General features: G+C 39.0%; 1 protein-coding gene across 1 annotated transcript; it reads left to right on the top strand.

Annotated features, from left to right (window-relative positions):
- Positions 1-68: 68 nt before the first annotated feature.
- On the top strand, positions 69-26,382 carry FHL5 (four and a half LIM domains 5). Its single transcript, XM_009093488.4, has 6 exons — positions 69-3,351; positions 15,677-15,858; positions 18,064-18,238; positions 20,483-20,652; positions 22,900-23,086; positions 24,311-26,382. Exons 2-6 carry the CDS (start codon positions 15,700-15,702, stop codon positions 24,460-24,462), a joined length of 843 nt encoding a protein of 280 aa, XP_009091736.1. The 5' UTR covers positions 69-3,351; positions 15,677-15,699; the 3' UTR covers positions 24,463-26,382.
- Positions 26,383-27,998: the final 1,616 nt, after the last annotated feature.

The following is a 27,998-nucleotide window of genomic DNA, read 5'->3' as shown; positions in this document are numbered from 1 at the left end:
ACTGTTAGACCTAACACACTCTTCTGAGTGTCCCTGTATTTTTGTTTGGTATAAAAATCAACTTACTTCAAAATTTACTTTATCATGTGTTCAACTTGCTATATTCCAGCCTATGTTATAAGAAGGATTTAAAAAATAGATGATTTGAAGTAGATACATTGGAAAAACTACAGTTTAGAGATATCTTCTGGCTACTTAAGGAATTCAAGGAGACATGGTTGGAAAACTGTCCCAGGTATTTTTTCTTGATTTGGGAATTCATTTCTAATTTATGATACAGAAGTATATCTTCTGAAAGAGAAAGAGAAGTAATTTTGCTAATTCACAGGGGTTTTTTCCTCTCCCTAGGAAGAAGGTATGTGGGAGGAAGAGTAATTTTGTCTTACAAATCAGAGGTGCAGGTCACAAAACAAAAATGCCCTTGGGAATATCTAGGAAAATGAAAGGCATTACAAAGTTTACAAATTAACACTTTTACTCTGATTTCAAGTGTTAGTGTCAGCCTCTCACCTTCACTTATGCTGTCTAAATGCCACCATTATATTTTTAATCTCATAAACTGACTTGTATAGATGCATGTATGTGTCTATACACAACCACTTACAAATGTTCTCATAACCTTGTTTGCTGCTACTCTGATTGCAGTAGATGCATTAGCTATAGGTAAAGTAATGCCTGTCTCAGCAACAGCCTTGCCTTTCCTTCTTTTTAAGTGGCAAATGATGACTCTTGTAGTTGGTTACTTCCAGATCTGCTGGAACTGAGCAAATTGTTGCTCTGTTAGAACTTTCAACTCTTCGTTGAAACTCTCTTGCAGCTTCTTAAAAAATTTGGTACAGGTTTCTAAATAACATCAGCGGCTTTTGTGGTCAGCATGAATCCATCTGAGAGCTTGTTCAGATAAAACTGCAGTAGTTCTGTTCTCTGTAGGCTCATGAGTAAGGCTACTCAAGCAGTGGTTTTTCCTTGAATGTTTTTCCTAGTAAGAAACAATAGGCCAAGAAAACAAATTTCTACAAATATGGGTAGATTGGGGTTGCTTGTTTAATAGGAAGTTTAGTACTCTTGCAGATGACAGAAGAGTGACTGTGGTGGTCAGACTGAAGGTGAGTGTAGCCCAGTATTGTGTCTCCAGCAGAGGCCAAAAGGGAGTGCTCAGAATATAAGAACAAGACATGTAGTATTTCTCCTTTGAATGCTTTCTGGGCCTCCAAATCCATGTTGCCCAAACTTTTTGAACAATTGTACTTTATTATAGATACTCTCTGCTAGCCCAAATAACATAACATATTCAGTAAATGCCAAAGATATTTTGGGGTCTTTAGGAATTGTTAAGGAATGTGATCTCTGAGGTTTTGTGCTTTAAACGATGAATATTCTAAATTGGAACGAGTAACCTGAGTAGTTTAAGGAGAACCATCATTTGCTTGATGAATGAGGAAGGTAGGTCAAGACAGGTCGTGTTGGGAGACAGATAAAGTAAGCTGCTTTGTATTTCAGGAAGTTCAAGAAGTGCTGCGGGAGCTGCAAGAGACATCATCTAATTGATAGTCTGAAGAAACAACAGGATTTTGCTGACCTCCTCATTTGTACATAATTTGGACCTGTTAGGGAAAACCCTGATTCTGTTTTAGAAGTTTCTCTGGGCCTGTCTTCTATTAATACAGTTCTTATCTCTATCTACAGCTTAGAAAAATTTGAGGGTGGTCTTTGAAACATAAGAAAAGTGATGTGCAATAGAATGTGTCTGAACTTCTCGTCCTTGACAGCAAGAACATATTGTGTTAGTATCTCTAAGTGTCATTAGCTCTCTCAACAGATCTGCTTGAGAAATACTTCTGTCTGGATCTGATTTATGAACTTGAAAAGGTACTTGGTTAAGAACTATACTATTGGGGTTTTTTTTCTTTCTGGAAGGAAGACAAGAGAAAACTATTTATGATTCTCATTCTAGACTCAAATTCTTACCTAACTGGTCCTCTCTCTCAATCTGCTAAATTCGCAGGCTTGAAATGAAAAGTCCTTGGTATAAATAAAGCTTGTAGAACAAATTAAAATAGGAGGAAAGAGATCAGTCTTGTTTAAGCAATGACTGCATGTCTGGAGAGGTTTAACAAGACTGCAAGCAGAGATCATCAGGTCTTGGCAATAGCAGTCAGAGGATCAGTCTTAAATGTGAGATGCTATTTAGACACAGATAACCTGCAGAACATGTCCAGATTTGGCAATTTTACCAAAGTCCTCAGATAACATCATACATATTTAAACCATTCAAACATTTCCTTCTATCTGTGATACTAAACAGCTCCCACCCACTTGACGTTGTAGACTGAGTGATTCAGATCTATTGGCTCTTGGTTGTGGAAAAATCTGCCTTGAGGTCAGTTGTGGTTCATACCACAAGCAGCCATCCTTTCTTCATCCTGCCTAACTTCAGCCTGCTTTTTTAAATGGACACAATATCCTTACTTTCAGCTGCATTTGGTTAAGGGTCTGCATAGAGTCATGTGCAAAGAATAATGACCTCAGAATGCTGAATGCTCTGTGCATGCAGGAGCCTGTCTGTGAAAGCTGGCCCCTATTGGGCCCAAGCAGAAAGGAAAGGAGGTGGCTGTGACTCAAAAGCTAAAACACTGGGAAATATTGAGAGAGAGCCTAGAGGAGTCCGTTGCTGATGGTAATCCTTGGGAACACCTTCCCACCTGGTAGAAAGCAGCAAATTGTAACAGCCCAGAAAATGCTTCAGGCGTGTCAGAATTTTGAGTTCTGCTGCGTTCCTGAATGTCCCCTGAAACTGGAGGAGGTTTTTTTCCTGCTCCCCCTCCCCCAGGATTGTTTCCTGTACACAACAATCAGACTTTAGTAATTGCAACTTTTCTTTTTCTTTTCTGATTTCCAAGCCCACATGAGGCCTTTTGGATTCATTATGCATGAACCAGTTTGTATCTGGGGATGAATAATGTTCCATCTTACTTTCTTTTTTGCCCTTGCACTGAACAGTTTTGTTTTTTAACAGAAATGCCTTTTTCCTTTTGAGAACTCTCAGAAATATGTTCCTTTAAGAACCTCCTACATGGTATGCATTTGCCATTTGTAAACACAGTATGTCAAAGAATGATTTGATTCAGTGGTGAGGCAGCCAGATATTTGCATGTCATGAGGTCTAAGGGAAACAAACTGACCCTCAGCCTTCCCCCATCCAGGCAAATTCTGATGGGACCCTCAAATAGCTCTGGCAAAGGGCTCTGTTTCTTTTGGACTTGATGGATGCTTGTTTCTGTGAAGACGTGTAATTATTTCTTCCTTTATTTTGCTGCGCAAGTTACAGAGAGAAGCAGCTTAAAACTAACTGTGAGTATTGAGGCTTTTTTCCATTATTCCTTCATCTGATAAGTTTTAAACTTGTTAGTATAGAAGGTACTTAATTTAATATTTTGAGCAAGTATGCAGGAAGTTTTTCCTCACAAAACTGCTGAATAAATTAGATGCAGACTTCCGCATATATATTATGTTTTTAACTTTTGTGTACCTAAAGAGATAGAGTTTTTAAAAAAATTAAAAATAATTTTTTATTAATTCTTTTAATTGTAGTAATTGGCTCACCCACTAATTTGCGGAAAGATTGTCTGGGGTTTCCTTTGTAAAGAGATGAGGATGAGTTTTGTTTACCCCAAAGAACCATCCAACAAAAAAATGGATGGTTCATTACATTTTTATTTCCTAGCAAGATTTCACTTGCTTTTGCAAGGAAAAATTCTAGATAGTGTCTCTTCTGTTAAGTCGCTTGTTTCTAGCATGAGTACTTTTAACACCTAATGTGGATTGTTCTTGATTTTGGAAGTAAAACCAGCTTCCAAGCTGGCTTTTATAAGAAGTCAAAATATTGCTGTAAACAACAAGTATCATCTCCACATTCTCCCTCCATAAGACACTTGGTGTTATCTTTATTTTTAGGATCATAATTTTTCTTTTTTTAATTTACATTTAGAAATTAAGTTTTGGATGCAATTTTTTTTGTGTTAATATTTTTCTTCTCTTTGTGCAACAAATTGTTATTTGTACAGTAGCCTAACAAACTATGTGGATTTGATACATTAACATTATTACAGATTGTTGATGGTCAATCCATGTAATTTTACTGCAGGATTGGGATAGTCACTTTGACTCAAGGGTGTTTAATTGGTAGAATATTGAGATGATACTAAGTAACTTGCAGGATCAGAGAAAAATGAATTCAAAAGCTGCTTGAAAGAGATTCTGGTGTATGGCGTCTCCACATTATTTTCAGGCAGTCACAATTTATAAAGCATGTATGTTTTGGTTTACACGGTAAAACGTGGTCCATTGGCTCCCTACCGATAATCCCAGCTTTTTTCATTTCTTTTCCCTACCAGAGCTTTATTTCTTGAAAGAACAGTTAAAAACTTTTAGTGTTACCTAACCATGGACAGACAGAAAGTAATACTTTAACCAGCATGCTTCCAAACATCAAGCCCAAAATCAGAGGGTGAAATTCCAAACCTGTTGGAAGGAGCAGCCCTCCTGCTGACTGAAGCTCTAGGTGCTGTCAAGGCTTTCAGATCTCCTGGAGAGTAAATCCGAGAGGAGTTTTGCTCCACACTTCCCTGCCAATTTAGGGTAAATGATGCTCATAAATTAATAATTTCTAGTTCAACTGTTCTATTAAAATCTCTAGAGCCCTAAGCTTGGAAGCTGGTGTGCTGAAAGGCTGCTGATGCTCCACTTGGGCTGCTGCAGCTGAATTCATTCTTTTGGGAACGGGGCATGCAGCTCTTATGAGAAAGGAGGCTGTGAGCTCCTTGTTTCATTTATTTGTGTTTTCCTGTAAAATGTCAGAGGGATCAAGTAAGGACATTTTTGTGGAAATATGCAAACATGACTCCAAGAAAACAAAATAATAAAACCCCGTGACAGAAATTCTGTAGCAAAGATAAAGGGAAGGACAAGACTCACAAAGGGAAGCTACACTACCTGAGTTCCTTCATAATGATGGCTAAGTTTAATTTCTGCTAGAAGGCACCCTGGAGAGGAATTTATATCTGTCCTTTAGCTTAAAAAAGTGCCTTACTCATTAGCTTCACCAGGTTTAAGGAACTTTTCGTGAGTATCCCCATTCTCTGTTGCCATGTAGTACGTGTATCATCCCTACTTGTTCCCCTTTCTTAAACTTAAGAGGTTTTTTTGATTCTAGTTCCTTCATGCTAGTATGCTACTTTTTTCCCAGCTATGGTTGCCATTGAATTTGTTCAAGGTCCATGTAAGAGGACTGGTTAATTCTTGCACATCTCAGCGTAGTCTGGGTAATGGAACTGAACAGGCTATCCAGCTGGTCGCTGGCCACACAGCTCTGAGAGGCTTTATCAGTCAGAAAAATATTAACCTTCCTGTAATGTGTCTTTGTGCATAGGCAGCAGAATTAATAGCAAGAATGGCCAAGTGCCAGAGTATGGTGTAGCTGTTGACAGAACTGTTTGCATAAGAATATTGATCATAATCTCAGAGTCATAAAAGACAACTGCAAAGTACGCAACTGGAATTTTTTACCATGGCTAAATTTGGAAGTGTTTTCTACCTCTAGCACTGGGAGTTGACCAGTTGGCAAACTTTGCACACTGCTTTGAACTATCCCAGGCCAGTGCCATGGATACAGCCTGATGAGCAGACCTATCTCATGGCAAAGGTGCAGTGAATGGCTTCTTGTGTTCCCATTCCCAAAGGTTTGCTCTCTGATCTTGAGGAAGTCAATTACTTTGCTTTGACAAGTATTAATCTTTTCTGTAGGCAAGTAACTCACAATTGTGTTTTAGGGTTACTTTATTACTGTTGTTAAATCATTCTGAAACCTTTGAAAGGAAAGCTGTAAAATACAGAGTTTAGGTTTAATTCTATTTATCAGAAGCCTATAACAGTATTAGCCTTAAACTTGCTTATCAAGCTCAGTCTTTCTCAAGTGAGCTCTTCAAGTTTCAAATTCAGCCACATCATGATTCATTTATGTATTAAACATGCAAAACTGTGGCATAATTAGAGTTCAAAAATCTAACTTGCATGGGAAAAAAGGTTTAGAGTAAAAACTATTTCCTGCTGGTTGGTCTTCCAGTTGGCAACCTTTGTTTAGTTTAATGCTTGAAAGTTAAAGGGCATTGAGAAATATTTCAAATTAAAAGCTCAAACAGTCTGGGTTTGTTGGATTTTTTAAAAATACAGTAGAAGAATTCTTAATTTGTTTGATCACTTTCTTAGACTTTTTACTGAAAACTTTTAATAACTTTTACATAAATTAGCAGAAAGGCTTTGGATTGTAATTGTTCCTTGGTGCAGTTTCTGCCACTGTGTTCTACTCTCCCCCTCCTCAGATGAACCTTTTTCACCACAGCTGGTCAGAATTATGGGCTCTGAGCACCATCCTCTACCAAAATCAATCAAATCCATTTGAGGTTTACAAAGATGGCTGTTGCTACATTCTTCACATTGTCACTAAAATAAGTCCACATCAACCAGACTCCACTGGTATCAGTGGGCTCACTGTTCCACAATATCCTTGAGTTAAATTATGTATTCTTAAAATGTTCCTTAATGTTAGAAAGGAATTTCTTCATTCTTACCAAAGTTCCTCTAGCATTCTAAGATTTGGTGATGGGTTTTATTTGTCTGAAGCAAATGTTGACTGTCTTGGGTGTTCAGACAAACTTTAGCCTTAATTTTTCTTCAATCAGATAAGGTCAATCCTACACTGAGACCAATTTTTAGATAGTGTGTATTTATAATCATGGAAATAAATTCACTCTGAAGTCATGGTGCCAAAAACAAAACAAAACAACAAAAAAGACTTTTTCACATATCAGGACGTTACAAAAATCCCAGCAGGGCAGTTACTGAAGGGTCAGTAACCTCACATCATAATAAAGAAAGGCAGAATACCATGGTCTAATAATTTTAAATCATAGCCACTTCTAGACTATTTTAGGTAGAAAATGTTTAATGGGTGGTGCAGAGACTTTAAGGCTTGAGGGAAATGTTAGGATACCCAGTCACATAATTGTTTTGCAGATTTTATCTCCCAAGAAGGCAGAACAGGTAATGTAAGGGTCACAAAGGCTTCACATAGGGGGCAAATGTCACTGGTGGGAACAGGGCTGAATCTCTGTAAGGACTGGTTGTTGTTGCTGCTACAGGATGTGAGGATTCAAGTTAAAACTGACTCAATGCCATGTTATCCCCTGTCTTGTTTGGCAGCACATTATCTACTCAACTGCTCAAGACGCCAGAGGTCTTTAAGTACCATTTTTTGCCTGCTTAATGGATGATGCACAAAGCCACATATTTAAAGAGCAAAAAAAGGAAAGCCACCAACATTTTTTTCCTATATTTGTCCTAGTGACACTGTTATTTTTCCTCCCTGGTAGAGGACAAACAAAAAGTCAAAGACCTCCACTCCCTGCTCTTTTTTCTGCCAGCCCTGCCCCTAAAAGTGTTCTCCTAAAAATGTTCACTGCCTTCAAAATTCCTTTTGTGAGACCACTTCTAAAAGCTGTTTTTACATTGTGAGTATACATATATCCTTTGTCTGTGCTAGAATGAAATGCACTGGATAACTATCAAGAGTGATCATAGGACATGATGTAAAAGAATGTGTATATCTGAACATTTAATTTTTTTTTTCCCCAGCCCAAAAGCCAGCAGCCTGTCCCTGATGTACCTATGTAAATAAACTAATAAGGCTTTCCTGTCCATAGTGTGTTTAAGGCACCCAGGGCAGAAAATAAAAGCAAAAAGCCACCCTGACATTATTCCACATCCCTGGTGGTATGCACACACAGCTGAATTGCACTGTTTTGTAACTGCAACCATAGTGCAGATGCTGAGACTTCATAATAGAACTGTGCATAGCACTGCACAATAGATGATAGCACACCAACTCTAAACTGCAGAATTAAACCCTAATCCAGAAAATATTAAATCACCTAATTTGACATCCGAGAATTGAGATAAATTATTCAACTACATTAATTTGCACACAGATGCCAGTGTTCCAAGTGATATGTTGTAAGAGAAGACACAGCAGGTGGTCACGTAACACGTAGAGGGATGCAGAAGGAAGGTAAATAAGTCTGTTAAAGAGTACCCACAGCATATTTTCATGTTGGTTGTTTGTTGTGAGCTCTCCTAGAAACCTTTCTCGCCATCTGTCTCAGTTATATCATATTATCAGTTCATTACTGTAAAAATGGTAGAATACAAAGAGTGACACTTCTTTCAGATTTTCTTTACCAGATTGTATGCTTCATTGTCTGCCTACCTAGCAGATGTAATATATGCATATGTGTTTTATGCTGTTATTATTAAATCTCTGTATTCCAAAAACAGTGCAACTGCAGAGCATCATTAATGCTAAAGATCATAACCATACCTACTGTGTTAATTGTCATCAAAAATCCAGAGTCCATAGGAAGAGATCAGGCTGTTTCTAGCTCTCTTCAATGTTTCTGTGACCCCTTCTCTCCTTGTTGCCTAGAGAAGCTGTGGATGTTCCACCCCTGACAGTGTTTAAGACCAGGCTGGATGGGCTCTGAGCAGCCTGGTCTATCGGGTGGTGTCCCTGTCCATGGCAGGGGGGTAGGAAATAGGTGATCTTTAAGGTCCTTTCCAACCCAAACTATTCCGTTTTTACTTGATCTTGCCTCTTGGAATTGCCCATCTTGAAGCCTGTTTTCCCTTGGGAAGGATTGGAGAGTGACACAGCAGTGATCACCCCAAACATCTCACAAATAAGAAGACATTTGCAGCGCTATGTTTGCAGTGGCCAGCATTTCTTACACTGTGCAGCAGTGGCTCTACAAACAGTGACTCCTGATGGTCACTGTTTGTAGAGCCACTGGAAGCTATAATAATTGAAGCAGTGCTACATAGCACTGCTACTGACAATAGCCTTTACTTTTCCTAAGCTGTAATGCCATCTAACTCATCATAATCTCTTAACAAGGCTGAGACTAGAAAATTATAGATTTGCTTCATTTTGATAACGTGTCATCCTTTTATTAAAAGAGTGCTGTGTCTCGGTTTATATTTTTCCTCAGGAAATTAGGTCAGGTTGGCATAGCACAGCTGGAGATAAGAGGAAAAACCACTGCAGCAGATGCTTGATTATCGTTTGGGGGATTTATGTTTGGGTTTGGGGAAACAAGTATTTCTTTTTTTAAATCAGGTAATGAAAATACTTTCCAATTTTAGCTTGTTGCTAACAATGCTGCTGATGATGATCTTTATATTTTTGTTAATTTTATTTCTTAAAGCAGTTCTAAGTAGGTCACAGGCTTTTAAATAACCCTTCTAGAAAAAGCTACGCTGTGTAGACAGTTGCAGTTAATTAAAAAAAAAAAATATTGTAATTCATGTGATGCACCCCTTCTCACACAATAGACCTTCCTGAAGTAAAATGCAAGGGTAGGGAAATCTGGTCTCTACAGCTAGGAACTCTGCAAAGATGAGAAATTATATATTTTTTCATTAAGATCTTAGAGATTATTATAAGAATCAGCATTCCCTATTGAAGTTCTGTTACTTCTTGTTAGGAGCAAGATTGGTTTGTTTGGTGACCTCCGGGCACTCCACTCACCCTTGTCCGACAGGTATCATTTGTTGTAACTACTGTTTTTCCTGGGAAAGATTTCAGTCCTAAAGGCAGGCTTGTGTCACTTCCAGGGAGGTGTGTCCCTGCCGGGTGCTGTCAGTGTATGGCTGAGATGCTGCTGTTTCCTTGGGGCACTTCTGCCCAGCTGTGCAGGCTTTTTGTGCAGATGCTGTTCTAGCAGAGATGGTTCCAAACTGCCCCTCTGATGCTGCTCCCTACCAGTGTCCAAAGGGGGCCTAGAAGGAAGTTGGAGAGGGACTCTTCATCAGGAACTATAGTGATAGGACAAAGACTAATGGGTACCAACTGAAAGATGGGAAATTTATTATAAACATTAGGAAGAAATTCTTCACTGTGAGGGTGGCGAGGCACTGGAACAGGTTGCACAGAGAAATTATAGATGCCCCACCCTTGGAAGTTTTCACAGCCAGACTGGATGGGGCATTGAGCAGCCTGGTCTAGTGGGAGGTGCCCCTGCCCATGACATTGGAGTTGGAACCAGATGATCCTTAAGGTTCCTTCCAACCCTTAAAATTCTATAAGTCTATGATTTGCACAATAGGAATGAACTGGTGGAAGTCTCAGATCAGGATTTCAGTGCATGTCTTCATTTGAAATTTCCACTTTCTATTTATTTAAACACTTTTTGAAGTATCATTCATGATTCCCTAATAATGGATTGTAGGGTACTTGGAAAAAACAAGCATCTACAAGAGACCAATTTTGTTGTTATGAGAATGCCCCCACTCCTGTTCTAATGCCCATAAGAGAATACTGAGGGATTGTGGAGATGTTTACCCTCCCTCTTTTGCCATTCAGCAGTGACAAATTTTCTGTGATCCATCACAGAATCACTTTGCAACTTCCCCTGCTGAACCTTGTGAGCGTCCTGTCACCCCACTTCTCCAGCTGTGGGAGGTCCCTCTGGATAACAGCACATCCCTGTGGTGTATCAGCCTCTCCTCCCACTGCCAGTGGTGTCATCTGTCAGTTTGCTGTGGGTGCCATCTAACTCACCAGTTTGTTTGAATGTTCTTTATCAGATGAGCCCTTTCTAACAGATAAAATCCTCAAACCTGTTTTCTCGTTCAATATGGGAAGTACAACAACAGAATTTCATATTAAAAGTTATAACAGTGCACAGCTGAATAATTTCATCACTTCATTTTCTTCCATACATTTGACAGTAATCAGAAAGGAATGAGGTCCATAATGACATAGGAGAAAACTCTGGCTCTACCAGACTGTGTGAAAACCTGTAAAAAATGTGGGTAAGAATTATTTCAGAGAAAAAAAAAAAAAAAAAAAGGAAGAATTTAGATGACTACACCATTTGAGTTTGTATGGTGTAAACAAAGCAGACAGCAATACCAATTAAGGAAAAAATTACAAAATTCCTGAGATGCTTGATCCCCTAGTTAAGCCATAGCTCTTGCCCTTTTTGCTTGTAGTCATGGGGTGTGTAAACACAGTACAATTCAGTACGAATTACCAAACCAAGCTCTAAAATATCTGCTTAGCCTTGACACCCCAGCAAAAGAGTGTCCCTTGTGGCATCCATCCTGGCTGCTTAAAGGAGAATTTCAACAGTGAGAGCTCTGCACTCACTCAGATGCTTCCAGGACCTGATGCTGTATTACTGTCCTGTGCCACAGAGATAAGATAGTTCAGAGTTATTATCTGTGTCTCCTTTCCTGTAGGTTCTTGTATTGACTCGATCTGTAATACATGCTCCTAGTTCCTATTGCTTCTCTAGCCATTTTTAGAAAAGCAAATATTACAGAACCCTTAATGTATGTAAATGCATGAGACAAAAATAGAAATAGGGAAAACAAAGTCAGCAAATTCATGCAAATAAGACAAATAGCATTAGAAGATAAAACATGCACTTACCTGAAAATGAATGAGTGCCTAGGGCAGCTTGCAGGGGTGTTCTCGTCATACAATATCAAATTGTTTTTCTTATCCTTCAGTGCTGTTCAAAATATTTTTTTCCCATCTTTTTTTTCTTTATGCCTCTCTAAGAAAGAGCCTTATTCCAATAACTGTTTGTCCTTAAAGAAAAAGATGATGAAGTTCAGTGGCAGATATATTTAGATTGAGAAACAGTCCATTAGAATTTCCACAAAGTGAAAGACAGAACATTTTTACATACATGTTCTTCTCTACATCCATATGTATATACTAATTCCTTTCTGAGTAGTATGAATGTTTCTGGGATTTTTATTCTTGTATGACGTGAGGGAGATTAACATATATTTATGGAAAACATCAAGATTAATTATTGAAAGGTGTATTAACCTTCTGGCTCTGGTTTTTAGCTCCAGTGAGAAAAAAGCATTCTTTTCCTGATGGTTCCATGTCTATCAGGATTCACAACCACGTTCTTAGAGCTTTCTTCACTGGAAGTCTTCTGTGCTCTGCATTTTATGGGAAATGTGACAATTTTATAATTTGACTCTCCAGAAAGTCCCTGTCCTAATTTGTGGTAGCTAAATTCTATCTTAATTTGCTAAGCAGCAGGCTGACTAGCCTGCTCTCTTTTTGTATTTTCATCTCTTTTATCATTCAGTCCATGAAACTGCTGCATTCTCAAAGCTGACCCCAGGGACTCTAGTTACAATATCCTCATGTCCTTGGCAACATCTCTCTGCACCTCCTTGGAATATTCTTAACATTAAAAACGATACCTCGTATCCCTGCCTACCAGGTATGTAAAAATCAACAGTATTTAGCTTCCAATTTAAGATGTTCCAATTTAAATAATAAAATCATCTTTTCCCAAGGAATGGCAACATTGCAGTCTTTCCCTGTGCCTAGGACTTGAGTTAGCAGCTGGAATGCTGGAGTCAGCGTTTCATTCCATGGGAGTGAATAACATCAGATCTCCAGAGATTTCTTAGCTGACCTTCAAAACGCAAAGTCTAGCTTCCAGCAAACTTAAAGTCAACATTTTTCTCTAGAGATTAGGATCAAAGCACAAGAAAAACATTTTACTTCACTGCATGGCAGTCGTACCATTACTTATTTATTGGAGCAAGGATAAGTGGTGCTGGGAGAGATGAGATTCACCTTTTTTGTGGCATTTTCTAATGGTAAAAGTAGTTCTCAAAAGTTACCCACACTTTTGCCAAAAGGTTTGCAAAAAACCTTCATTCTTTTGCATACCATTGCTGCTTCATTTCTAAACATGGTCTTTTATGATGATTCATGGTCAAACTCTGAAGACAGTCTGAAGAAAAGTTTTGGGCAACTTGAGCATTTTACTAGAGAAGCAGCCCAAGGACATCTTCAGGCTTTGACTCTGTTCTTGGGGGTGCTTTATTAAGTTCTCAAGCAACAATTCTCATCTGTAGAACAGGATTAACAGCACTTTGCTCCCATATCCGTATAGGGGTTTCTGAGGATAATTCCCTATCTCAAATTCAGTAGTTCTGAAGTATTACTGTAGTGGGTCTTGTTTGTGCCCACAGTCAGGGCTTCCTGAACAGTCTGAATTCCTGGGGTAAAAAGACAATAACCAAGAGAACCGCTTTTTAAAGAAAATTACTTGGAATGCAGTTTTTGATAACTTAAAAACCTGATTGACACTCATTAGAATGAAAAAAACAGAGATGTTTCTACAGATATGGGAAGCTATTTGTTGGAGAGCCTTGTGCAACAAAAATGCTCGATAAGTAACAAAACTTTTCATGAATACCTGTTTGGATTTTGCTGTTGCCACTTTTAGGCTGAGATGAAACTCTGTCAGGAATCAGGAGTACTGATCCAGCAGGCACTTCTCTCAGGGTTATCCTCCGAGGCAGTTTCATAACTTTAATTCCCACTAAAAAAATAAATGAAAATCTTCTGAAGCTCAGTTTTAAGCCTGTCCTGGGACCTTCACTATGGAGCACAGTTAACCACAAACACTCCTTGATTGTGTCCTTAGACCCCAGTTTACTTCTTCCCCAACAAAGAGCAAAATGCGCAAAACTTCACCTTGACTTTGGTCATGACTGTGATTGTGCATTAAATGCACTGAGCTCTTCCTGGGTTTATAGGTCATGTTCTGTAAATGTACAAGCTGATGGATGTAATTTTCTCATATAATTATTTGTTACACATTCAAATCTCTGTTTGATCTTAAGGAAATGGAAGTCCTGATTCAAGCCCTGTTATATTATTTTTCCAAGGATATCACATAAAACACATCAGAAATAGTTTTAAGAAAGCATGCTTCCCACTGATCTGGGATCCAGATTATTTTATTTCCTTACTATACCCTGTCTTGGCTGACAGGGTGTAGTAATATTAAGGGTAGTAAGAAGTGAAATATATCAATTAAATTCTAAAGATTTTCAGTTTACAGGAGCAACAAGTTTTCCAATCAAGTCATTACATTTTGTCTGAAATTAATATGACAGCCTTGCTCCCTGCCCCCTTTCCACTGTTTTACTACTACACCTCCCAGAAGAGATTAATTAATAAATGCCTGACCTTAAGCATTGCTGCCAGTGGAAACCTGCAGTAATTGTTCTTTTCTCACAGCTCAAACAACTTTTTGGTTTAGAGCTTACCAAAGCAGAAATGCAGAAAAAGATTTTATGCCTTTTTAAGCTGAACCATGGGTATAAGACAGTCAGTGAGTGTGTAAAAATAAAGTATGAGGGTGTAACTCTAAGTGGACTAGATGTAGGCTTTGTCATGGATAAGAACTCCCTCAAATATTGTCCTCTGTATGTTCTTCTTTATTCTCAGGGTGTGCATCTGGTTAAGAGAAACTAATTTGCCCTGTCACTCAAAGTGCATTAATTTCAGCTGCCCAGAGTTACTGACGTGTAAATATTTTAGGAGACCTACCCCAGTCATTTTCAACTCCTCTAAAATTCATGATTGCTGGTGCTGGCTGCAGCCTCACCCATTGAGTTTAATGAAGAGTGCAACCCAATGAGACCAGCAGATGGTTTTGGGTTTGCTTCACTGTGAACTTGCTGGTTTCTTCTTCCTTCATTTCTAAGAATCAAGACCCAATTTAGCAAAGTGATTATGATCCAACCAGTAATAAGAAGACTGAAATTGGTCTTCATCTCCACAATCCTTAAAACACTCACCATTGCAGATCTATAAGCAGCTGAGGTTTGGATGCTTGTCCAAGCCTCTTTAGCCTGAAAAACTGAAGGATGGGAAATTCATACAACTGACTCTCAATAGATTTGTGGTATTTCCTGCACTTGTCTAGCACAGAAATATAAACTATTTCACAATATTTTGGTACTGCCAACATGGAATCCAATATAGAAATAAAGAAATATGTGAGAAAAAACCAATCTTTTCCAATAACAACAAGGAAAACCTTCTTTGAGTTTTGATTTTGTTTGACTTATTGTTTAGTTTATTTTTCTTTATATTTCACTCTATTGCTCTCCAGGAGTATTTGTGTGACCTTACAATGCCACTGAATATTAGCAGCGCAGTTGGGATAATGCAAAAAACAGTCATATATCCTGGAGTCCCTTGTCTTCCTTCCACTGGGTCAGGTAGATGTGGGGATATTTTGAAAAGAAAGGAATGAGAAGTAGGGCAGGAGTATCAAGAGAAAGTCAGGAACACACTACAAAGTGCCTGCCTCTTCTCTTTGGCCTTTTAACTCCTCAGCTGGTTTCATTTCTGAATTATTGCTTCTATCTCTATTACCCAATTTCTGGATGAATCATATCTCAGAATCCAGTACATAATGCTCATAATACCAGTAGTTTTATGTAGAAAATGTGAAGTTGGCTTCATTTTCAGGTGTTTGACCTGAAACAGTGTTAGAATAAGCTGAAGCAGCCCTCTTGCTCCCCATCATGTAGGTGATGCAATTCACAGTATGTGTTGTTAAAGGCTACCATTTTATTGTTGAACAAGCCAGCATTAAGAAATCCAGGGCACTGCAAATGACTGGGAAATGCCTGTCCAACTTTCACAGGTGGAAATGCAGCACTACTTAGTATTAGAGCAAGCACCATGCACTGAATTGCACAATTTTTCCATCTTTTGCAGACCACGTGGAGGGCCCCAGCAGGATGACCAGCAGCCAGACAGACTGCCATTTCTGCCTGCAGCCTCTCCGTGGCAGGAAATATGCACTGAGAGATGAAAATGCTTACTGTGTGCCGTGCTATGACAGCCTGTATGCCAACCCCTGTGAAGAGTGCAAGCAGCCCATTGAGTGCAGCTCCAAGGTAAAGATTTAGCTTGTGCTTTTTGTTTCTTGTTAAATTATACACAAACCCAGTTCCTTTAATGGTACGTGTGATACCCACCCCTTTGCACATCCCTGTGTCGCTGAAGAGACTTAAGCACAGCTGTTGTACATCCACACGCAGCAGAGTGAAACAGTGCTGTTTTCCCTGAGTGGGAAAGCTCTGGGATCAAAGATGAGGAAATCTGCACGTGCATATACCCAAGCATCCAGTAAGGCTGTGTGGACCTCAGCTCGGCTCTATCCTTCACCTCCAGCCACTCACTGGCTGCAGAGGCTGCACAGTGCTGGAGGGGTGGTAGGGTGGGTGGTGTAATTCAGTGTATTACGTTGACTGACACCTTGGAATTTCCGAGACGTGTTCATTGAAAAAATATTTTGAGCACTGAATAAATTACTTTTACTGTAGGTGTTGACAAGCAGATGCCAAGCTGAGAAGACAACGTCTTTATAGTTTGCATATTATCTCTCTCCCTCTTGGAAATGGAGTGGTTTTTTTTCTGCTCAGTTCTATGCTTACCTTGTTCATGTCACAGATGGTGTATTAGTGGCAGTGTTTCTGACCTTGTCTTTCACCTCTCCATTTTTTACAATATTAATTAATAATTCAAGTTCCTCTGTGGTCTTTGACAGGGTTTCTAGTACCCCATACTTCAATTTAGAGGACGTATATTTGACACTGAAATTTAAGGTCAAATTAAACCTATCAAAAAGTATTTGTTTTGCCAAGTCCAGTGTGTACTGGTCACCTTCTCCCCATGCTCTCTTTGCCTATGTTCCTTAGAAATAAAAGGACACAAAGATATTAAAATAAACCTCTTGGAAGGATTTGCCAGCCCAAGCACTTCAAGGCACATAGTCTGCATACAGGAATCATCCAAGGAAAATGCTCATCTGGGTGAAGACACTCCTCAAAGTCTCATCAGCATTTCACCCACAGCAACATTAAACACGTAGCACCAGTCAGATCCACCAGAACACATGCTTTGAGCTCACTTAATTTCACCTTTAATATCAAAAATTAAATCAGTGACAGGATTACTGTTATTGAAGATCATAACAAAAAGCTATGCCTTTGGACTGAGTGGAAGGAAAAAATGGGAGAAAAAAGCAGACAAAGGAGTGCCCCTGGCTGGGGACATCTAGAAAAGTGGCACAGAGAGATCTGTAGCTGATTGTCTCACTTCTGCCAAGGGGCTAGAGCTTGGTTTTCTTCCTCTCCTCCTCATCCAGTCTTTCCGTCGGGCTGCTCTGGGCTGACAGCCTAGATCCTGCAAGGTTCAGAGTGCTAACTAAAGCAAATGGAAGTGCTAAGTGCTCAGCACCTCCTGAAACGAAGCGTGGTATTTCTTTTCTTTTTAGCTCTTTAAGAGGCAGGGGCATGGTCAAGGAGAACAATGAGATTGGACTTGCACCCTTTTATGTTTCTTACTTATAAAAGAGGCCTGGAAGGGTTCATTTTTTAAGCTGGGAGGGTTTTTTGGAGGTGCATTTTCCCCTTGCTTTTCTAACCGTGGGAAAATTAAATCTGCTGTTTGGTCTTTTTTTTTGAATTCTTAGTCAGGATCTCATACATATACATTGTTAGCTCTTTCAAATACACATATGTTGTTAGCTCTTTCACCCCTTAAAGCCCACTGACTCTTAAACAAACTTTTTTTCTGTCAAGCTTTCAATTTATATTGGATGAAAACAAAAGCAATGATTTTTTTTTCAATATTACTAATAATCATTTTGTTCTCAATGAGATTTTAATTGCTTGTTTTCTGACAACTATTAGAATTATGTAATGTCAGCTAGAAGAAGTAGCAACATTTGAAATACAGAAGGTTCATTTCAAATTCTATAGAATATGGGCTTCCTCTCCAGTGGTCTGTGCACATTGAAAATGTTGATCACTTGTTTCCCCTTGAAAGACAACTGTAATATATAATGTGATTCTTCCAATGAAGGCACACCTCTGTGTTACATGAGGAAGGACATTGTGCCAAAGCAGTTCCTAATGGCCCCTGCAAGAGATCTGCACAGCAGTGTGACACTGAGTACCTGCACCTTTCCTGAGCACGATTCTGGCTGGATCCACCACTGCAATCTTCTTCCTTTTTCATTTCAGTTCTGGAAGGAACTGAAGGATAAAAGCACTGTAAATAAATGTTGTCACTAACATGAACTTGCTTTCTCCAAGGATCTGGCCTACAAAGGCCGCCACTGGCACGAGGGGTGCTTCAGGTGTGCCAAGTGCCATCGCTCACTGGTGGAGAAACCATTTGCTGCCAAGGACGAGGTCTTGCTGTGTACTGAGTGCTACTCTGATGAGTATTCATCCAAGTGTTTTCGCTGCCAGAAGACCATTATGCCTGGTAAGAGAACAGGGGCCCTTTGCTGAGAAATGGAACCACATCTTTAGTGATAACCTCCTCCTGGAATAACCAAGCTACAAGGTCCTTGACTTTCAGAACAGCTTGGAGGTGGCTACATTTCCTTTGCATGTAGCATTCTCCTAGCAGTGGGGACAAGGCAGGCAGACACTTCTGATCTATCACTGACAGGTCTTATGAATCCTTCTAAAAATATTGAGAGTTCAATGCAGGGTAAAATGTGTTCATGTGATGTCCTTGATTACATCGCAGTTCTTAGGAAGCATAACTTCCTGTGAGCATAGGTTCAGACAAACTGAGCTATTGTGAGCAGAAGTGCCACATTAGACAAGTCATCTGCATGTTTTCCACATTGACCAGACCCTGTGCTTGTGTTCTTTACTCTAGTGCTTTCACTCAGAAATACGTTTTGTTTAAATTGTCAAAACATGGCAATTTGCTTTCAGATCATTAGCAGCATTTTTAATAAAAAAAATACAAGTCCATGTTACAATATTGTCCATGTTTACAACAGGCTTACTTCCTGCCATTAGCAATCTTGAAAATTCTCCACTTTCCACTAAGCTGCTTCTCAGCTTTTGATTGTGTCTGTTCAGGACACACTCTAGACTTTTCATTTCTGCCACATCAGTAAAGCTCATAGAGCAGAGTGATTACCCAAAGGCTGCCTCCTCACAGGCATCTGAGAGAAGCCACAGCACCATTTGTTGCAAAAGGAAGATGCTAGCTTAGGAAAGTGCATCCCTAATTTTTGGAACAGAGAACATCAGTAAATTTGGCAGTGACATTAGAATTTTATTTTTCAGTATATCTTAATGTCAAACAGTAAGATCCAGGCTGTGCAAAATTATAGTCTTACTGTTGGTACTAGATTAATCATGTTGTATTCAACCTGTAGCACTAATTTGTATTTTTACAGTTTGTTTCATTTTCATTACAAGTAAAATCTGCATTAGTAAAAACAAATATTGTAAAAATATAGTTGTGTTCATTTAAAGGGTTATAAACTGCTTAAATTGTACATAGTTTACAAAAATATTGTCAAATAGGCATACCTCACTAGATGTGATCCAAAAATTGCCAGAATGCACTCAGGTTTGCATCATTATCTTCTGGTGTAAATCCATGCTGCCTGTTTTGTCACAGAGTCTAAATCCTTGCAGCAAGTGCCCAAAGGTGTGAGAAACACTGCGACAGAGGCATGGGAATGCCAGCCAGCCTCTCTATCATTAACTTCCTTCTCATCAGCTTGCTAGCTCTGTGTTGAAAAGACCTGGTTGTGAAAGACAGTGAAATTTGCCTTCTGATGACTGGGATGAAGCTGCAAGCCTTTTGTGTCCAAGTACAACCAGTAGTTTCTCCACTGGCCCAGCAGTTCAGGGAACAGGTACAGTGGGATTAATCAGTTATGGCAGCAATCCTCTTCTTCATGTGGAAAGGATGGTAAAACACCTCTCTGTGCAGTCTTATGCTACCTACAGATAGGAAGTTCAGGATGGAGATCCACTGGATAATTGCTCCCAGATATATGTACATGTCTTAGATTTATGTTTCTATATCAAGATAGGACACCTGTACACAGAGATAAAAGCTCTGAGACTCCTCTGACAAACATTTAACTAAACAACTTTCTGTCCTTTTGCTGTATCAAAAGCATCTAGTTAAACATGATGAAAACAATTGTTGGTCTAGTCAGAAATGGTGAGCTATAGGAGAAGGCAGTGTAATGTGTTGTGTCATAGAAAAAATATTTACTTTTAGGAAGTTGCCAATTTAAGCTGATTAAGATAAATAATGCATTTATAAGTGAAGGAGCCTTAGTTTAAGAAAGACAGAAGACAGGACAATAATAAATGTACTGAACATCCAACAAATTAATTTCTAATTAATAAAATTGCTGTGCACCTGAACATCACTGAGTTGGCTGGTTTGAGAGAAACTGAGCAATTCAAGCAAAATCACAACCCAAAAGATTCATGTAAGAACAGACTCTAAAAATCACAGCTTAGGCAATTCAGCACATCTTTTGCCAGATGAATATATGGCACTCAATGTGTTCTTGAAATTTGAAGTGCATTCTTAGAAGCTCTATTGACCTGAAGATAACTGTTTCCTTGGGTAATCCAATGCTGAGGGAGAAGGTTCAAAAACAAGAGCATTCCCAGCATTTATAACTTATATTACAAGGCTATATCTGAGAGGATTGTTCACTTTGTTTTTTTTCAGGTTCACGTAAAATGGAATTTAAGGGAAGTTCCTGGCATGAATCTTGTTTTGTTTGCCAGCATTGTCAGCAACCACTGGGAACAAAACCATTAATCACCAAAGACAATGAGAATTACTGTGTGCCCTGTTTTGAGAAGCAATTTGCTCATCATTGCTATGCTTGCAAAAAGGTAATTAAACACACAATGCAAATGTGCCCTAGTGGGGCAATGTTGCTCTTGGGAGAAAGGACTGGATCATGTGAAATGTGGTGAACTAAGAGTAAGATCAGGATCTTCCCAATGACACTGGACACTGAAAGGAAACTGTGAGAGTGTCTGCTGTCCACTCTTGTTAATCTAAGACTGATTATATCTGAAAATATATCTAAAAATTATTATATCTAAAAATATATAAAAATCTAAAAATCATATACTATATTAAAAAAATCTAAAAATCTTATACTATTATATCTAAAAATCTTTATTTGGCAAAAAATATGCTTTGGACTTATTTAACTATTGATTGTGATTTTTAGCAAACATTAAAAGGAAAGTTGAATAAAACCCTTCTTTCCTGAAAATCTCTGATTTTGCCTTTGTAAACATGCCTCTCTTTCTATCATTTTTCAGATGTATTCATATGCATAATTAGCCACCTGAACTGAGAAAATCATCCACAATCTTGCCTATTTTTTCTTGAAATGTCTCAGGCAGTTAGCAGATCAAGTGACATTCAATTGTGATAATACTAGTCAGGAGTCCCCCTGATGCAACATGTGATGATACCCTTGTGGGTACCAGAAAGCTTGATTTGATTTCTTTTTTCCCCCAAGTACAGATAAATCAGTTCTTCCCTTCCTTGATTTCTCATGTTTTAAGATTGTCTCTTGTTGACAAAAACACTGAAAGCATCATTCTATTCTAGTGTGATACTTTATACTTTTCTCTAGGGAACTGTTTTAAGCCATTTTATAGGCCAGAATCTTACTTATACTTTAACACCTGCATCACTCTGGATTTTTTTTTTTTCCACTTCATCAAATAACTTATAAATTCCTGTAGTTGTGTAATGATTACCTGTAAAACTCTACCTCTAACAAAAGCTTTTAATTTCAGGAAAATATGCTGCCTACTTTTTTCTTCAGTAGATAAACTTTAGAAAGTACTTTTATATATTCCCAAGTCTCTACATCTAGCCTTTAACTTGTATTAAAGGAACACATGGCAATTATAGTAATTATGCTCAATGTTTATTACAGGCATTGATATTAGCACCACCTACATAAAATAATGAGGATTTGATTCTTAAAAATTCTAGAAATGCAAACGTTCCCCCTACATAATAGCTAAAACCATTTTATTTCTGCAACTTGCATCAATTCCCATGCATTAGAATTAAGCCCAAATAGATTAAATTGACAAACTGAATCTTGAATTTTTCTCAGTGATTTTTAGATTTTAATGGAAAAGCAAATGTAACCACAAAATAGCCCAAAACTGGAATGTTAAAGGTATTGGAGACTATTTAAATCTCTTTATTTCTTGACATGACCTCCTATTATTCATGATTTTCCTGAAACTGTATTCACCAGGGAAATTTGATACCACTATTTTTACTTAAGTTTCTTCAACTTTTTTTCCTCCAGTTCCAACAGTACTCATTCATTCATTCATTCATTCATTCATTCATTCATTCATTCATTCATTCATTCATTCATTCATTCATTCCCTGTCCTGCATGTGACTTGATAGTAGAAACACTATCTTACAGCTCATCTTTATAGAAATTTCTCCGTACAGTCTGTCACAAATTCTGTGAAATCAGCTCTTTGCCACACATATGGGAGCCACAGAACAACTGGAAATTTCCCTCTTCAGAAATAACCTGCAGAGCTGTGAGTGTATTGCTGGCAAAGAAAAGTTGATGCCACTGATAAACATGATTTTTTTTCACCTTCTGACTGTGTAGCTCTCCTTTCTGTCATATTTCTTTTTCTTTACTGTCTTTCTTCCTATTTAAAATACTGTTGCTCTTGGTAGACAGCAAAATACTGGTTGGAGATGAACTATTATCTCAGCATCAGTTCTCTCATCCACTGCCTATCACTGAGAATTTCTCTTCTGAGAGCATGCCTGATTCTAAACACTTATCTACAGTATAATAGAAAAATTTCATTTAAAGATAACATATTTATTACAAATTATGAGGTGATACTGAGGTAGAAAATTGAAAATAACAAACCAGTAGCATGTGGAATTCAACTGCAGATCAGTTAAAGGGATAATCCAGATGAAAAAAACTTGTTGTGACCACCCTCTCTTCTCTTGTGCATGTTGGAGGAGAGAAAACATGTGGAAGTACTTCTGAAGTATTGGACAATCCTTCATGATTTCCACCTTTTTTTCTTTGCTCTGTCCTTGTTTGTCAATGGTTAGGTTATAACTTCTGGAGGAGTGGCCTACCACGACCAGCCTTGGCACCAGGAATGCTTTGTGTGTGCTGGGTGTAAAACTCAGCTGTCTAGACAAAGATTCATTTCCAAAGATGAGTACCCATACTGTGTAGACTGTTTCAGCAAATTTCATGCCAAAAAATGTGCTGCTTGCAAGAAACCTATTGCAGGTGAGTCTTGTCTTCTAGAGGGGACCAGACAGAAATGAATCATCAATCTCCTCTCAAAGATGACTTTCATTGTGTGAAAAAACCCCGTTAAAATTATTCCCATCATAATGAAAGACTGAAGGAGTTTACTATCAGAGATAATTAACTATCTCTGATAGCTGACTCTGTGTCACATGTCCTGTATCTTGCTAGGACATACTGATCACACATGTTCCCTAACACATGAGTAGCTGTTTTATGTGTCCAAACGAGTTCCTCCTTTGTTTGATGTAGTGTTTTCTGTAATAAAATTCCTCCTTAAGAATATTTTAAAAGCTGGGTTTTTGCGGGTCCCAGGACACTACACACAAGCCCCTCTGTGATTTCTTCAGTTTTTTTTTTAAATGCAAATATGATCAAACTGAACACAGATTAACTGCCTGCTGGTAAGGCACACCTGTCAAATTAGAAAGCTTGCCAAATGCAGCAGGGCTCTATTTCATTAATACTTGTATACTTATACATGATTTATAATTAGACATGTATGTCACTGGTCTATGATAGCTGGAGTTTTCTGAGAGAATTTGCTGGTATTCTCCACTTTAATTCTATTATGTGTAAAGTCAACTGTTAAAAAATACTTCCTGATATTTACAGGTGCATGCTGCATATGTCATTGGACAAAGAAATCAATGAATACCCAATCACATGTGCATGATTTAAAAAATACCCAAACTACAAAACAACAACTACAAAAAAAGCATCCAAACTATTCAAATTCCTCCAGTCTTCAAGATTTTATTTCAGATAATTCTGCTAGGAATCCCATTACCTGGTAATTTCCAAAAGAATCCATCTTGAAGAAACTTAATTATAAAATTTCATTCAGAGTTGTATAGAAACTATACACATATTGCAAACAACTTCCATGAGAGTTTGTTGGGAAGATCAGCAAAATGGAATGGACATTCTGATAAACCCACCATGTTCAGATCTCATAATGGGATATGCAAGCAAATGAATTGTGACCTTGCTTTAAATATTTCCCACTGCTTAAATTCTAAAGACATTTTTCAATTCAGCCAATAAGGAATATTTCACACGATGGACTTTTGTTCATATTTCCATTCTCTACATGAATGACAACCTGATCACACATCAGAAAGTCATCTGTTGCATTACTGAACCATGTCCAGAAATGCTGGATTCAGATCTTCTTCTTCTTTTTTTCCTACTCTCTTTCAGCTCTCGGAGGTACCAAATACATCTCACTTGAGGAGCGCCAGTGGCACGGGGAATGCTTCAGCTGCACAAAGTGCTCTGTCTCCCTGGTGGGCCAGGAATTCCTCACTCGGCAGGATGACATCCTCTGCCACAAATGTGGCTCTGCTTCATAGTTCTGTGGGAAGCTGTACAGCTGCATTATTTCTCACCCTGTAGCAAGGTAGTTTATTGGTCTGCTGTAAGAAAACCAGATAAAAGGCACTATAGTTATTTAGTCATTCCAGTAACTTTCCAACAGCAGTTTAATGCAGTCATAGTTCTCAACTGTTTATAAACAAACATTAAACAACTGCCCCATGCTGGTTAATAAAACAATGCAGAAAAGATTTGTATATATATTAAGCCTAACTCCAGTATGTTTTCCTTGTAACACACTGCACTCTGCTGTTAGAAGCCTAAGAATTTATCTTTTATCGCCTCTACTGTGAAATGTCTGTTTAGCAAATGAATAATGATGAGGCATTAGCACTGATTCACAGATGCAGGTCTTGGCATGGACAGCTGAGAACAAGCATTTTTCTCTTGGATCATAACATTGAAGAGAACACCTTGTAAATATTATATTCTTCCATACTTTGGGCAAAAAAAGATGCTGACAAAGCAGGCAGAAATTGTGAATAAGAGATGTTTTCACATTGAGGAACTCAGTCAGAAAGGCCCATTCCAAGGGCCAATTCAATGGAAAAAAAATGTCACTTCCCTTACTGGGATTGCTATCCAAAGAAGTCACCCAAAACACTAAAGCACAGGTCTTTTCCCAAAACTGGGTAACTGTTCATAATTTTTTAGGCATAGCTGCTTTAGAACATAAATAAACCCATATTTTCAGCTACTGCAAGAGGTAAGGAATGCCTAAGACTGAATAGTGCTGATGTACATTTTCCCACAGCTAATATGCCTTAAGACTCTGTTTCCACTGTTTTTGCTATGCCTTCAAATACAGGCCTAAAACATACTTTTTTTATTAGTTGACTCAAGAGCCAAGTCATAGTGGTCCATTTAACCTTGTACTTTCCTTCGTTTAAAACTGCTTTGCCAGCAATTGAAGCCCCGTTAAGAACCTTACATGTTTGGTGTTTGATTCACAGTTCATTCCTCTGCTTGTAAATTCCTGCCTCTGGACAGCAGGCTATAAACTCCCCAGAACCAATTCCTGATTCATTTCACCACTATCCACATGGGGTTTTAAACAGTATTTCAAGAATTAGTAATTGTCATTGCAAGCTAGGCAGCTCTTGCTTGCAGTACAGGGCCTTAGTTTCTAAGTAGCCAGCCTTTATATCTGCTTGCTGAGCTCCAGCACTCAAATGTCTACTATTAAAGGTCACCTAGAGCTGAGTTACAAACATCCATCTGCCTCCTTCTTCTGCAGTGTGTGTTGCAGTGGCCTGGTTCCTGTGCTGGGCCAGTGTGGATGGAGCAGTGATGTTAGGAACGGCAGGTTCTGCCCTCTCCAGCAGAGTTTGAGTCTTCATCTCAGATGTCTTCAAGTCATTCTTCTTCAGACTCTGACCTTGAGTGCATAGAGTTATTTGGCTGACTTGAGCAGCCTTTACTCACATTAAAGACAACCCTTATTTTATTTTTCGTGTGCATGGCTAAGCCAGAGCCAGAGTGCAGTGGCATAAAATCAATATGGATAATGACTGACCAATGAGTACACAGCAGCATGTTGTCAGTCGATAAAATATTGATCTTTTGCTCTATGTGGTGTTAATTTTTGGTTTTCATTTTCTTCTTTCATGGCAGCTTTTATTGCAGTCTAGAGTTTGATTAGTTTATGTTTTTCATTTTATCCCAGCTGCTTCCTTTTCTATTTACACACCTCCCATGGCTGACACAGGTTCTTGGTAAGGCTTAGATTCCCATAAATAGAATATGCTTCATTGCCTTATATCTATGAATATATATATACACATAAAACATAGTGGTTCACAGTTATGTATGATGTTCTAAAAATTTGCACTGAGATATCAGATATTAGTAAATGCTAATGGTCTTAAATTTTTAAATTAAAATGATGAATCACAATATTCAGGCGTGTCTGTGGGGTGTACCTTTTGTTTGTTTGTGTGAAATTACATCAGCACACCTCAAGAATGTAGTTTGGGCCCTTTATTCAATCTCCTCTGAAGAATCATACATCTTAATTACAAATTGATGCAGGAATTACCAGGCAGCCTCCTAAGACATGAGAGAGTCACAGGTCAGACACACTGATCATGATAATCCCAGCCTTCCAGCCTTAACATTTATGAAAATTAAATTCTTCTCTGACTCATCAACTAATTATATTTTTAGAAATGCCAACTGAATTATTTCTTCTGCAGTAAATGCAGTGCAGTCAAACCTGACACTGAGCATTTTCACTTCAGAAAAATAGTAAGAAATAAATGTGATTGCTATAAATAGTATGAATAAAAGTTATATCAGATACAAATTGCTATTTCCTAGTCTCTGTCACCAGCTACCAATGCCTGAATATAAGTACAGTGATACTCTGGTGGTGGGCTGGACACCTGGCTGGACACCAGGTGCCCACAAAAGCCCCTCTATCACTCCCCTCTGCAGTTGGACAGGGGAGAAGAAACACTACTCAAGGCTCGTGGGTGTAGGTAAGGAGAAGAGAAACATCTCTCAGCAATTACTGCGACAGCAAAACAGTCTTGATTTGGGGAAAAGAAATTTATTACCAATCAAATCAGAGTGAATAATGAGAAATAAAACAATATTTTAAAACCGCCTTTTCCCCCAACCCTCCTTTCTTTTCGGGCTCAACTTCACTCCTGAATTCTCTACCTGCTTTCCCTCCAGTGATGCAGGGGGACAGGAGATGGGGGCTGTGGTCAGTTCATCACCCTTTGTGTCTGTTGTTCCTTCCTCCTCAGCAGGAGAACTCCTCACACTCTTTCCCTGCTGCAGCACGGGGTCCCTCCCACGGGAGACAGTCCTCCATGAACTGCTCCAACTGGAGTGCCTCCCACAGGCTGTAGTTCTTCAAACACTGCTCTTGTGTGGGATCCCTCACATAGGGGTGCATCCCTTCAGGAAGAGGCTGCTCCAGTGGGTCTCCCATGGGGTCATAAGTCCTGCCAAAAAACCCGCTCCAGTGTGGGCTCCTCTCTCCAAAGCTCTACAAGCCTTGCCAGGAGCCTGCTCCAGCACAGGCTCCTCACAGAGTCACAGTCTCCTTCAGGCACCATGTCTCTGGCATGGGATTCTCCTGGGGCAGAAAGCAGATGCCAGCTCCACCATGGACCTCCGTGTATTGCAGGGGAATCTGCTCTGGCACCTGGAGCACCTCCTTCCCCTCCATCTTCACTGACCTTGGTGTCTGCAGAGCTGTTTCTCTCACACGTTCTCACCCTTCTCTTTGGCTGCTGTTTCCACAGCCATTCTCCTTCCTCCCCTCCCCACCCTTTTCCAGTCTGTTATCCCAAAGGCTCTACCACCATCCCTGATGGGCTTATCTGTGGCCAGCAGTGGGTCCAACCTGCAGCCAGCTGGCATTGGCTCTGTCAGACATGGTCCTCCTGGAGTCTCTTGCTACCAAAACCCGCTCACACAAGCCCAAGGGAACTCTGCACAGTTTGGGTCTTTTATACTTTTTGTAGATGAAAAGACTTGAGTAGGTGCAGAGAAAGGCAGC

The sequence above is a fragment of the Serinus canaria genome, chromosome 3, assembly GCF_022539315.1.
Source record: "Serinus canaria isolate serCan28SL12 chromosome 3, serCan2020, whole genome shotgun sequence".
Taxonomy (NCBI): Eukaryota; Metazoa; Chordata; class Aves; order Passeriformes; family Fringillidae; genus Serinus; species Serinus canaria.
This window is presented reverse-complemented; position numbering and strand designations above follow the sequence as displayed.

Coding starts and splice junctions, on each gene's coding strand:
- FHL5 (XM_009093488.4), top strand. CDS start 15,700: ATGACCAGCAGCCAGACAGACTGCCATTTCTGCCTGCAGCCTCTCCGT. Junction 15,859..18,063: donor CCATTGAGTGCAGCTCCAAG/GTAAAGATTTAG, acceptor GCTTTCTCCAAG/GATCTGGCCTACAAAGGCCG. Junction 20,653..22,899: donor ATTGCTATGCTTGCAAAAAG/GTAATTAAACAC, acceptor GTCAATGGTTAG/GTTATAACTTCTGGAGGAGT.